General features: G+C 35.2%; 1 protein-coding gene across 4 annotated transcripts in view; it reads left to right on the forward strand.

The window, feature by feature from the left end:
• The window catches only part of PTPRZ1 (protein tyrosine phosphatase receptor type Z1), a 184461-nt gene that overhangs the window by 119330 nt on the left and 51479 nt on the right, over nt 1-13652 (forward strand). For all 4 annotated transcript variants that reach the window (XM_078440090.2, XM_078440091.2, XM_078440094.2 and 1 more), the window contains exons 9-11: nt 3472-3656; nt 5531-5657; nt 12019-12065. In XM_078440090.2, the coding sequence (XP_078296216.2) occupies nt 3472-3656; nt 5531-5657; nt 12019-12065 (359 nt within the window). The remainder of the gene's footprint in view (nt 1-3471; nt 3657-5530; nt 5658-12018; nt 12066-13652) is intronic.

Genomic DNA, 13652 nt, shown 5'->3' on the forward strand with positions numbered 1-13652 from the left:
GTCCAGAGTGCCTGGAACCAAGTAGATGAGAATTGAATGTTAAAAATAAGTTTTGGGGGTGCCTGGGTGGTTCAGTCTATTGAGTGTCCGACTTCGGCTCAGGTCATGATCTCTCAGTTCATGAGTTCGAGTCCCACGTCGGGCTCTGTGCTGACAGCTCAGAGCCTGGAGCATGCTTCCGATTCTGTGTCTCCCTCTCTCTGCTCCTCTCCTGCTCACACCCTGTCTCTCTCTGTCTCAAAAATAAGTAAACATTAAAAAAAAATTTTTTTTTAAGTTTTTAAGGAAGAACACTTACAGCTTCTTTATGAAGGAAACTACATCCTCATTCTTTATGTATGAGCAACCTTGCATTTGTACTGAAGCACTTACTTGTATTCTGTGTGACTTGACATGGACCCCAGATTTGTCACATGATTTGGCTCATGGCCAAGGGTTTGCAGGAACCAGTTTCTCCTTCTTGGCCAGCATTCCTGAGAGAATCAGTAACTGTGACCCACATCACATTTAGCTTCTGGAAAGGAATCTAGACACACGATTCAGTCCTAAAGAAGAAAATGAGACATCAATCTAGTTCTGAACTCCCCATAATCAAGGAAATTATTTATTGTCATGATTTTATCAATTGGTAGCTTATATCTGATGTCTGAGTATATGTTGATCTGGAGAACCATTCTTGATTTTCAATCCAGATAATGTGCTTTTTGCAGTATATGCTCTTCTAATAAGATAAGTCCATTTCAATAAGAAATATAAGAAAACCTGGAAAATTTAGTGCAAATTAATAACATATTCCATGGTCATACCCTGCTTTTTTTAGAATGCCAAGTAGTGTATATGGAATGAACTACATTGTTATTTTAAAAATCCATTCCTACCTTATAGAAGGTCAGCCCTTTGGCAAGATAATAATATACGGAAGTACAGGTTTTTCCTCTTGAAAACATTTTATTTTATTATTTTTAAATGTATTTATCTTGAGAGAGAGAGAGAGAAAGCAGGAGAGGAGCAGAGAGAGGATAGAGAATCCTTGCTGTTATCGCAGAGCCCGATGCGGGGCTGTGTCACACAGCCCTGGGATCATGACCTGAGCCGAAACCAAGAGTTGGATGTGCAACTGACTGAGCCACCCAGGTGCCACTTGAATACATTTTAAAGTATATCATCTTTACCCCATAAAATCCTGTATTTCAGCATCTAAAAGGTAAAATTTAGTTGCAGCTTTATAATATATTACTAAACTACTGTGATTATCAATAAACAAAAGGAACATTTAAAAAAATAAATTTCTAATTAAAATGTAAGTTTAAACTATTAAGCAAATTATCTATAAGCTCTTACTGATTTATAAAGAAGAAAGCAAAGAAATAAAAACTTAATGACAAGGAAATACAAGTTTCTTTTTGAAGTCCTACTTCATATTAATGCTGATTCTTAAAATTTGAAACATCTGCTGATTTCTACAATTAAGGCGAAATAAACACAGACATTCAACCAAAGTAATTTCACGCTAATTAGGCAGCAGTCCTTTGGGTATTTTGCAGCTAATAATTTATATTTTCTCGAGAGATTTTTGCTTTGTGTCCATGCGTGAAACTTTAATGCGTTTTAAGGTAATTTCATTTTGTAGGAAGAGAATAGTTCACTTTAAATCATTCCTACTCTCTAAAAAGTGGGATTGATTTTTGTAGGCCAAAATATACAGATTATACTGTCAAGAATCACTTTCAACCTTCTAAAAATGAACTTGGGCTCATTAGAAGCAAGACTGAGGCAATCCTTTTCCTCCAGTGATATAGTTTATGTGAGTAGCTCACTTTTGAGATGATTCGATGGTCTTATGCCATCTGGTGGCCAGTACGGAAGTGTCACTAGATAGGGCACTGAGGGTGTAGTGTAGAAGTAAATTAGAATACATTTTCTTATTCTGAATTCATACTTTTTCATAAATTTGTGGCTTTGAAGAATTGTTCTTTTATTCCCAAAGGAACACCCCATCCTAAATCCTTAATAGACAAAACATAATATTACAGTTTTTACAGTGAATAATCTTGTCTCCCAAGTCATAAAAGTTATACATGCATTATTTAAAGTATATATATTTATATTTTTCTGGATCATTTACATACCATTGCTAGCATAGCATTCATAGGCTAAAACTCCTATTATAAATACTGTATATAAAAGTGAAGTTTCAATTTAGAAGGTCAGTTGTTAGTTTTGGGTGCCCTCCTGTGTTCACAAGCAAAACTACAAACTAATAGAGACCAAAGTTGTTTTTTTTGTTTTTTTGTTTTTTTGTTTTTATCACATTCTGATACTCTTGTTGGGATGTTTTCATTGAGTTTTTGTGGCAGTGACTTAAGTCAACCGCATGGTCTCATTCAGTGGCTTTGTAACTTCAGGTATTTCCCAAAAGCAAAGCTTGGATTCTGTGAGCACATCAATCTTTAGCTTTAGAGAACTTTCTCTCTCTTTTACAAATTTATCTAACCCATGAAGAGATTATATTTATTGCTTTGCTCCATTAGCACAATATCACAAAATTGTATACTTTTTATCTTTGTAATTATTCCAAATTCACATTATGAGTGCATTTCAGAAAATATCAAAATACTCTTTTTGATGGGACTAAATTTTTGGCATGATTCTCAGCATAGACTTGAATTAATTTGAAGAAGTCCCTGAACAATTTTCAAAATACTTTTTTCAGATCAGGCAGAACAAATTTTCCTAAAATCAGTTGCTTAATCTATTTAAAATGCCAAAGTGGTATTTTTGTCAGAAGGTCCCAAAAATTCAGAAATGATAGTTTTAGTTGTTCTCCTATGCTTTTCTTGATAGGGAACTTTAAATTATTTCAAGGATTTTGAAACAACAAAATATCTGATAATAGACCATCTTTTATAATTTAAATTCTCCTCCTTCTGAGCTAAACATATCTGTCAGGTACCAAACAAGAGAAATAAAAACATCATGAACTTGAAGTTATCATTTGTTTATTTCTCAAATTGAATTTGTATGCCAAATATATTCCAGATAGGGTTCTAAGCAATATGGAAATAAAAGCTGTGGTTCTTGTGTTTATTATGTACTACAGGAGTTAAGACCTGTTCAGGGAGGAGGCGGGGGGGGGGGGGGGGATAATATAAGAGAACATGCAGTTAAAGCAATAGTAGTGTTAAAACAAAACAGACAATTCAAAATGACACAGATCGCTTCCGCAGAGATCAGAGGGTGCATAACAAGAGGGAACATTTGACCTAGACCTTTTCTGAATGGGAAAGTAGACACAGATAGGGAAAGAAGTATTTCAGATACCCAAGATGGCAGAAACAAAAACTTCACAGTGGAGAAGTGTAACTTTTTACCTTCTGTTGAAATAAAACAGAAATTTTCATAGAGTATGTCTCGTTTGTTAAAATCCTCGAGGCTGACAGTTGTTTCAGTAACTTTTTTTTTTCTCTGAAGTTTGTAGTTCAGAACCAGAAAATGTTCAGGCTGACCCAGAGAATTATACCAGCCTTCTTGTTACGTGGGAGAGACCTCGAGTGGTTTATGATACCATGATTGAGAAGTTTGCAGTTGTGTACCAGCAGTTAGAAGGAGAAGACCAGACCAAGCATGAATTTTTGACAGATGGCTATCAGGACTTGGTAATTATAAGATCAATTGTCTCATGTGTTGATAACACTATAGCTTAATTTTCAAGGTAGGAACTTACAAATGATTATATATTGTTGCTCTAAACTTTGTACGAAACTCTCCAGTGGGGAGGAAGGGAAACAGAAGCAATACTAAATTAGGTCCAGACTCACAGTGAATCATACACTAGGCTCTTACTTGTTTTCAATTACAGGAAGATTACAGCTTTGCCAACAACAACACTATAGAGTAGACACGTAGAGAAGACTTAGAAACTAGAGTTCATCTAGTGTAGCCTCTCTTTAAAAATAAAAGGTCTCGAAGAACAGTTGACTGTGATCTCACAGTTGTGGAAATAATTGGATCTGGAATCTCCGTGCTCTGATACTGCCATGTATCATTTCTCACACCATACTCTTCTGGCACAAGAAAATAGAGTAGGAGACACTGCATCAAAGTTCCAAGTAATAGATGTGAAGTTAATTGTGTCAAGACTTTTTAACACAAGTCAGATCATCTTTAGGAAAAGATCCACTCCCTCCTCCTCCCCACCCATGCACACAAATTAAAGAAAATAAAGTGTGGTATGGTATGGTTGAATCACTACATTATACACCTGAAACTAATACAGCATCATATATTAACTAATTGAAATTAAAATTAAAACTTTTTTAAAAAGTCCAGATTCTTTCTGACCTGGGCATCTCAGTATTAAACTTTGCCTTGGTAGGGAAGGATTGGCCATAGATTGGGGTCTGGTTGAGAAAACCCTATCTGGTTATGGCCTTAGGAAAGCCCCACTGCAAGTCAAAGACACTGGACAATGTATTTGGACAACTGGAGTCCAGCAAGGCCTGGGAACTTGCATTTAAACAAAAACTGTCTTTGTTATCATGGTGTGGAACATCATGTGGGCAAATTGATAAAACATGTAACAACTTTTTAATCCGGGTGTTTAGAACAGAGACGCTGTGAACATGGATGTTATATAATTTATGGAAATTTGCCATTTTTCACTTCATAATGATATTAAGAAGATAATTCTATTACTACCTGGCTTATATATTGTTATGATAAAGAGATAAATTGTGTTTTCATTGTGTTTTTTCACATTTTGCTCTTTGCAAATAGTCCATGTTTATTTGTCTAAAATATTAATTTGTAGTTTTGGGTACTCATGAATTTGATGAGTTCTAGTTGAAAATGAAACTTTCTAGAATTAAATTTTTTTTTTTTTTAATTTTTTTTTTCAACGTTTTTTATTTATTTTTGGGACACAGAGAGACAGAGCATGAACGCGGGAGGGGCAGAGAGAGAGGGAGACACAGAATCGGAAACAGGCTCCAGGCTCCGAGCCATCAGCCCAGAGCCCGACGCGGGGCTCGAACTCACGGACCGCGAGATCATGACCTGGCTGAAGTCGGACGCTCAACCGACTGCGCCACCCAGGCGCCCCTAGAATTAAATTTTTTAAACAACAAAAAAGCCTAGTTTTCCAGTATCTTCATAATTCACAGATATCACAAATCCAACTTAACAACATTGCATAAACTTTTTCTTAGATTAATAAGATATAAATATTTTTCATTGACAGAAGTCTATTATGTTAGTACTCTTATGAGAATAATACATTTGGGAGGCCTGGGGGGTTCAGTCAGTTGAGCCTCCAACTTTGGCTCAGTTCATGATCTCACAGGTGGTGGGTTTGAGCCCCAGGTGGGGTTTTGTACTTCGAGCCAGGAGCCTGCTTCAGAACTTGCACCCCCCCCCCCGCCACCCTCCTCTGCTTGCACACGCACTCTCTCTTTCTCAAAAATAAATAAACATTTAAGAAAATTTTAAAAAGAGTAATACATTTATGTAATTACTGACATCTTTCTTTTAGGGTGCTATTCTCAATAATTTACTACCCAATATGAGTTATGTGCTTCAAATAGTAGCCATATGCACTAATGGCTTACACGGAAAGTACAGTGACCAGCTTATAGTCGACATGCCTTCTGATGACCCTGGTAAGTGCTCTCCTGATATGCCTTTATATAATCTACATAAGGAAGCTAGTTTACTTACTGGATGCAGTGGTGCTTTCTGTCTGACTTTATATTGTTTTGGTTAAAAGACAAAATGATTTTTTTTTTTTTTTACCCGGATCATCCGCCAATTTTGTGAAGCATGGAAACCATTTTCATTCAGCAGATCTGGGACAGGACAATAAGTAAATTTATTCTAAATACTGAATTTTTCTATTTTTAGAAGAAGAATAGCAAAACTGATTGTTATGTCTGTAATGGTCATTGAATGAAAATAGCTATGTGAATATTAAGACTTTTATTTTGATAATGAACAGTTGGTTTCATTTGTGTTTATTTCCTTTTTCAGCCCCCAAAGCATTTTGTAGTAAGTATATACGTGATCCTAGGATCATGTGAGGTACTTTGAAATATCTATACAAAGCATCCAACAGTTTATCTTAGATATTTTTATCCACTTTGTATACTCCTGTGTGAAGTGGGGGAGAGTGCTTTTCTCTTAGCTGATTTGCCAGTACTGTTTCACAAAGTAAAACAAAGATATTGTTTCTAATTGTTTTTGTTTTTGCATGCATCTTCTCTAAGTATTATGGGGAAATCTTTTGATCTAAAATCTTATGAAGTAACTGAATGAAGTACAGATCATAACTTGACAATTTACAAATGCATGTAATTAAAGTCTCTCTTTTGCTAATATAAGCAGTTTTAAAGTAATAGAATGAAATACATATGTATGTGTACATATGTATATGTGTATACACACAGACATCATGCATATGCATATTTATAAATATATGCAAACGTACATACATAAATGTAATATTCTTTGGTCTTCCCTACCATGAGTCTGCTCACTGATATTTTTATAAATTTTTAATAGAGATGGATGGTAATAAATTACATTAATTATAGCATATTCCAATTTGACATATTGAAGGAAAACTGATGTGTATTGATTAGCCTTTGTGGTCTACATGATACAACAGGGTCTTTAATCCATTATGAGCTTGTTCACTGATTACCTCATAGTTGTTCTCACTAGTTAAACTTTTAAGTTAAAGTGTATATGTCAGAGCATTGAGGATAGATTAGGTATCTTTCTAAAACACAGGCTACAAACTTGCCAAGTTACTTCCCAGATTAAAATGTTGACGGCTAATTAATATTACTACTATTATGATGGCAATATCACTATTTGATATTTCTTATGATCTGCCTCATGGCCTGTGTATAATGTATTGCTTTTATATAGCATTGTTTTTCAAAATGAGGTTATTTTTAAATGGAATGTGAGCTCTAAATGCTATTGAAAGGTGAGTATCAAATTAACTGACCATGGCTTCAGTTATACTATATCATGCACTGACTGCCGTCCCTCTGCAACATTCCCCATATGGATCCACCTAGAAATTCACATCTTTAGCAGGGCATCATTCACCATATTGGCCAGTATCACATGTGAATTGATGAAATGTGGCATAAAAATCTCCTCTAATCCTATTGTGTATTTCAGGATGTGGATTATATTAAATACATTCATTTCATTTACTACGTTGGTTTAATTATACTACTCTCATTTCTGCAAATAAAACAATTTCCCAGGAGTTTACAAAAAATAATTGCAGTTATTTATGTTACGCCCTTTCTCACTGTATCCACTCTGCCAAGTTTTAAACTTTCTGAATTTTTTTGTTTTTTCTTTTTGAGATGTTTATTGCATAAAGAAAAACAGATCAAATATCTATTTTCTACAGAAGTGGTTTCTGAGTGATCCTTTTAGACTGAGTCTACACTGGCACAAAGTACAACATTCTTGTGTCGTTTGTAGCACTTTCACATTTGTACAAAATAATAAATATTACACTTGGTTTCCATTTATTCAAAGGCTGGGGACACTGTTGAGCTAATGAGATGTTAGTTTGGGCATACCATTTGATCTCCATGGATGTCTCAGTCCCTTAAAGCATTTTGTACAGTAATAATGTTTTAGTAAAAGATAGTGTTTGATTTGATGTTTCACTATGATATTCCTCTTAAAAGCAAAGGTTAAAAACTTAGATGGCTTATTCCTCAGTTATTCCTACCAAAAAGTCCTTCATCAAAAGCCAATTTACCCAAAGTTTGGAGTCTTCTCATGTTTCATAAAGAAAATATTTGTTCCTTTAGATCTCATTTTTTTTCTGATCTAAAAGGCTGCCATGGCATTTCAATTCATGTATTTTCAATTTGTTACCAAAATTACATTATTTTAAATACTTCTACAGTCAATACGTCACAGTAAAAGTTTTGAAAAAAGTACTATTTTGAGGTTTAGTGTGATGGTGCCCGCAAGAATCTTATGATTTATGTGGCTAATAGAGATGTAAGTGACTCTTGAGTTTGCTGTTTATTTCATGGTTTTTATTAGTACCATTTCATCCTGTTAATTATGTTGTTCATTCTCTTAGTAACATTGTAATGTACCCTAGTGAGTTATATTTTATTATTTTGGATAGGCTTTTTTCTAAACACTGTATTGTTCTTTGCTTTTGTTAAAAAGAAATGAAGGAAGTTATTTATAACTGCCCTCATTCTTTCAATTGTAGATTTCACATATGTTAATCAATATCCATGAAGGAAAACTCAATCTCCCAAATTGTGCCCTTAACTTTAGCTAATCTGATTATTGCTTGTGCATTTTAATTACACTTGCTGTGTACAACAGTATCACCATAAAATTGGCATCCATGAATATTACTATAAATTGCTATTTTAAAATCCATGCATAAATGCATATTAAGAAACCATTTAAATTTGTCCAGGAAACCATTTTAAGGTTAAACTGAAGTGCATAGTCTTTGCAAATACTTTATAGAAAATTATATTTATGAAAAAATAATCCATAATTTTTGTCATTGTAACGAAAATAATCGTGTCATTTTAAAATCTATAATATACAGTTAGTTATTATACAATTATAGAGGATATTATTTAAGTACGTATTTTAGAGCCTTAATAATTATATGTGTTAAATTTACATGTGTGGTGAATTAGATCAACACATTTTTCTGTTGGTGCATGCTTTTCAGTTATTTAACAATTGTGTTTGTTAAATCACTATACATCTGTCCTTGTTCTGCCTGTACCACCCTATGCTATGGGTGTTACAATAATATTTAAAATCACAGTTTGAAGAGACTGTAGTCTACGTTGCTTTGACTTTTTGCCCTGTGAGACTTGGCTTTCCTTCAAACAATTAAATAAGCCTTGCTTGCCAACCCATGTCAGTGTTGCTTTTTTGTGTTATAGAATATTAATGTGGTACTAACATGCTCTTTTAGAAAATGTGGCATTACATGTGCTCCAAAACAAAACCAGAATGAACTAATAGCTTTTGCTGAGTTGTCACACAGACGTGAATTTTATATGTTCACTGACCAAAAAAAAAAAAAAAAGAATTAACAGTCTTTGCTGTTAGACGTTTTGTAGGCTTCATGCAGTCTATTTTGACCAAGTGAGTGAGAAGTCTATAAAGCAGTATAGTATGTCAGTAATGCCTGAGTCTGATCAGTGGCGACTAAAATATCGGTTATTTGTGAGGAACCAGCAGGCCAAAGGGTACCGAGTGTGCAATCTTGTGCCGACCACCAGAGCTACACTTTGGGTGCTGTGAACTCTCAGACTCAGAAGTATGGCCTCAGAATCTCCGGGTAGATAGAAAATTTGTGAAATTATTTTACTTCAAAATTGTTCTGAAGAGGCTCAGCAGGAGAGCTCTGGATTGAATGGGGAAAGGCATATTGAATTGCTCCTGGGCAACCACAGAATTTTAGTTAATTCAAATAATCTAATAAGAAACCAAAGTGAAGATCCTTCAAAGAGGATTAATACTTACAGATATGAAGACACCAAGACTTGGGGTATTCACCCAGGAGAGTGCCATGAAGCAAAGAGGGACCAAAGAACTGCTTGGACCCATACATTTTGCCTCTAGGCTCCAAAGCGGGCTAGAAGACGTCTTATCTCTTACTTCAGTAAACAGCAAAACCAGTTTCAGTAGAACTCACTGATGCTCTTTGAGGGAAAAGTAGTGGGTAAAATCACATATTTTAACTTAATAGGAACCATATAGTTAATTTATGCTGCAGTAAATGGATAAAAATAAATTAAATGCAATAATAGGGAAATCAGTCCTCAATGTGATAATTATATATACCCTATGCCAGCCTTGACAGTCAATAAGAAAATTACTTTTGCTTATTAAAAGTATCAAGTTAGGTAAAGTTAGACCATGTTTTTGTTTGTTCCCTTGTTTGTTTTTAATTTTAAAATATTTACTTAAGCACGTTGAAGAGAATGGATTATCACTGAGTTTTTTTCCCATAGCCTCTTAACAGAGAAAAATCTACAGTATAATATATGTATCACTAACAAATATTTGTTATAACTTGCCCTTATTAACATTAAAATATTTTAAAAGTATGTGAAAATGTATGACTCCATTTAAAAGCATTTCAATAAAGGGGCGCCTAGGTGGTTCAGTCGGTTGGGCATCTGACTTCGGCTCAGGTCGTGATCTTGTGGTTCGTGAGTTTGAGCCCCATGTCGGGCTCTGTGCTGACAGCTTAGAGCCTGGAGCCTGCTTCGGATTCTGTGTCTCCCTCTCTCTCTGCCCCTCTCCGCTCATGCTCTATCACTCTCTTTCAAAAATAAGTAAACATTAAAAAATAAATAAAAGCATTTCAACAAATTATGTATTGTCTCACATGCTGAATTTGAAGGTTTTTATGTGCATGAACTTCTCTAACTGTAGTTTATAGAAAATCATGTTGAAATTTCTTAATTGTCTTTTACAGCTTAGTTGCATCTCATCTTTCAACTCACATGTATTTGTTTCCTTGGAGGTTATAGAGATACAAATGTTTCAGACTATTTGAAATCACTTTAATTTGAAAATGTGAAGAATAAAGAACATGAAAAACAAAACATAGAAAATGGAGAACATTAATGATCCAAATAAAGGTTTCCAAACTCTTTCACGGTCAGTTTCAACAAGAAAAAAAAAATAATCGAATGTTAAAATTTAATTCAGGGCTAAATTAACATTGTTCAGGGTAAGTAACTTTGAGATAGCTAAGTAGTCAAGAGTATTAATTTTATCTAAGTTCACTTGAGAGCGTGACTTCACTTCTAAATTTGTCCTGAATTCTCCTCTAAATGGAATCCACACACAGGACCACATTTTATGGCTTTACATTTCTTAGTATCTGGGAGTTTTCTGTTAAAAGTAGATTCAGTAAAATCTATCATAATACAGGCCTGGATTTGATAAACATTTCATGTTAGTTCAGTTTTGCCTTTGAAAACTTTATAGAGTATGCATTTCTTCTGAGGATACCTAGAGGTATAAAACAGAACATAAGCAGCATTGGGGTAGTAAAGAGCATGAATTTTGGAGATGGAGTGAGAGTCGATGAAATAACAGGACTAAGAGAAGGAATCCTGCAGTAACGCTTAGTTAAACCCAAGTCCTACGTGGCACAGGTGAGGCATAAGGAACCATGCTTCTGCAGGTGGCCCCTTGGTAATTTGACATTGGGCTAGATTCCTTGTTGGAGAGAGGGACCCAGCTCCTAATCTTTCCTCACACTACTGATAGGGTTTGTTTTAGGATTGAGACATCCATGTACTGGAAATAAACGGATTTTGGTCATTGGGAACAGCAGACTTGACTGACCCTGGCCAGATCTTTGCGGGCGCACAGCTAAGTTTCCCTGGCGAGAAGGAACCAGATCCCTCTGGTCAGTCCTTCCTGTGGCCAGCCAGGTTGGACCTGCTGGAAGGTACTGTCTGTTTGGTGCAGCACCCTGTGTACATATAAGCATCAGCCCAAATTCACAGTGTAGAAAAAATCATTGGGCCCTCCACCAGAAGAGGAACTGAAAGAATAAGTAGCTGAATAAGAAAATAAATCCTGTCAATTCTCCTCCTAATCCCTGGCATTTCCCCAATTATCATCTATGCTGATGAAAAACTATTTGGGTTTTTTATACTCAGCCTGCCCCCCTTTCCCTTCTTAGCTTCAATCACACGTAGAGGGGAGAGGGGAGGGGAAGGGAGTTGGATTAGAGGATAGAAATGAAGTTTTTGAATGCAGTTTCATATAGGCTTATGTTGTGGTGTGTTACGTAGTGTTCAGAAGTGTTGAAACACAAATCTTTAATTTTTATTTTTGGAAATTCTGTATTTTGAAAGCTAACAAGTCTTTTTTTTTCTCCCCCTTCCCTCTTTCCATCCAAAGGTAAATCCACACAGCTGAAATAATCGAATAAACATTTTAATAATTTTGTTTCTAATTTTGTAGAGCTGGACCTCTTCCCTGAATTAATTGGAACTGAAGAAATAGTCAAGGTATTATAGCTATTTTTATATTAAAATGTTTTAAAATTAAAAAGCCTTTTTTGAATTGTTGGTTAGGTTTCAGATGTTACTTTAATCAAAGTTCATGTTGCATTATTCGTCGTAGGGTTAGTTGTTGAGCTTTATAGATAGTGATATAATCGACGTACATGATTCTTTCATCAAGAGTTGGACATCACTTTGATAGTATAATAAAAGTAACAGATGGAAAAGGGTTGGTGATAATGAAAAAAATTAACGTTAAAGATCATTATAGCTATAAACTATAGCTATAAATCAGAATTTTCTTCAGTGTTCAAGTTTTTCTAAAAGATTAAAACAACATTTAACCAATTCTTAGTATTTCTACAGTTGATTTATAATTAACTTAACCAGTGGTTGACAGATTGATAACAAATATGAGCCAAAACATAAGTTGTATGTATTCTTTCCCCCATTTAGTCTGAATATTTGTGTTTGGATTAGTCATATGATAAGTGTCTATTGCTAGTATAATGTCCTGTAAGTAAATAGGTATTTGAGAATATTTATAGGGGCACCTAGGTGGCTCAGTTGGCTAGGCATTCGACTTCAGCTCAAGTTATGATCTCACCATTCATGGGTTTGAGCCCCTCATGGGCCTCTGTGCTGACAGCTCAGAACCTGGAGTCTGCTCCGGATTCTGTGTCCCACACTCTCTGCCCCTTCCCCACTTGCGTGCTCTCTCTCTCTCTCTCTCTCAAAAATGAATAAACATTTAAAAAGAGAATATTTATAAATTCTAACATTGTCTTAATTTCTAAAATAAAGAAATAATGACTGATGTATCTTCTGTTTCATCCTAAGCCCAAATATACTGGTCACCTTAACTGAGATTATATGTTAAATCCAGATGCTATTCCTAATGTAGTACAAATGTATGCATATGCACATATGTGTGTATAAGATCATAGAGTGTAATAACTATTATCTGGCAATAAATACTAATTAGATTGTTTTCACATGTATAATTATCTCAATAGTTTATGTATCTTATGGCAGTTCTGTCTTGCAAAGGATTATTTTAGCAAAGTGAGCAGTCCACCTTTGAAAGAGTTCACAAAATTCTGCCAAGGATATTTGTGTGTGGGTGGGTGTGCATGTGTGCCCATGTGCATGTGCACGTGGATAGGCATATACCTAGAAGTGATCACTGGGTGGCAGACTGCCAGCTTCTTATTGTATTTTCACATGGCAGAGAGCAGAGCAGAAGAAACAAGCTCTCTCATGACTCTTCCTGTCAGGGCACCAAGCCCATTCATGAAGCCTCCGTGCTTATGACCTCATCGAGTCCCTGATACCTCCCAAAGTCCCCACTTCTTAATATCATCACTTCAAGCGGTAGGATTTCAATATAGGAACGGGGCGGGGGGGGAGGGCACAAACACTTAGCCCATAACACTACCCACTACCATTGATTCCTGCGGGAATGAATGATGGAGGTTGGCAAAACAGATACATGGAATGTATCTGTAATGGCTTTTATTTATTTTTTTTAAATTTTTTTTAATGTTTATTTATTTTTGAGACAGAGAGAGAAAGAGCATGAACAGGGGAGGG

Source organism: Panthera onca, chromosome A2 (genome assembly GCF_046562875.1).
Source record: "Panthera onca isolate mPanOnc1 chromosome A2, mPanOnc1 haplotype 2, whole genome shotgun sequence".
Taxonomy (NCBI): Eukaryota; Metazoa; Chordata; class Mammalia; order Carnivora; family Felidae; genus Panthera; species Panthera onca.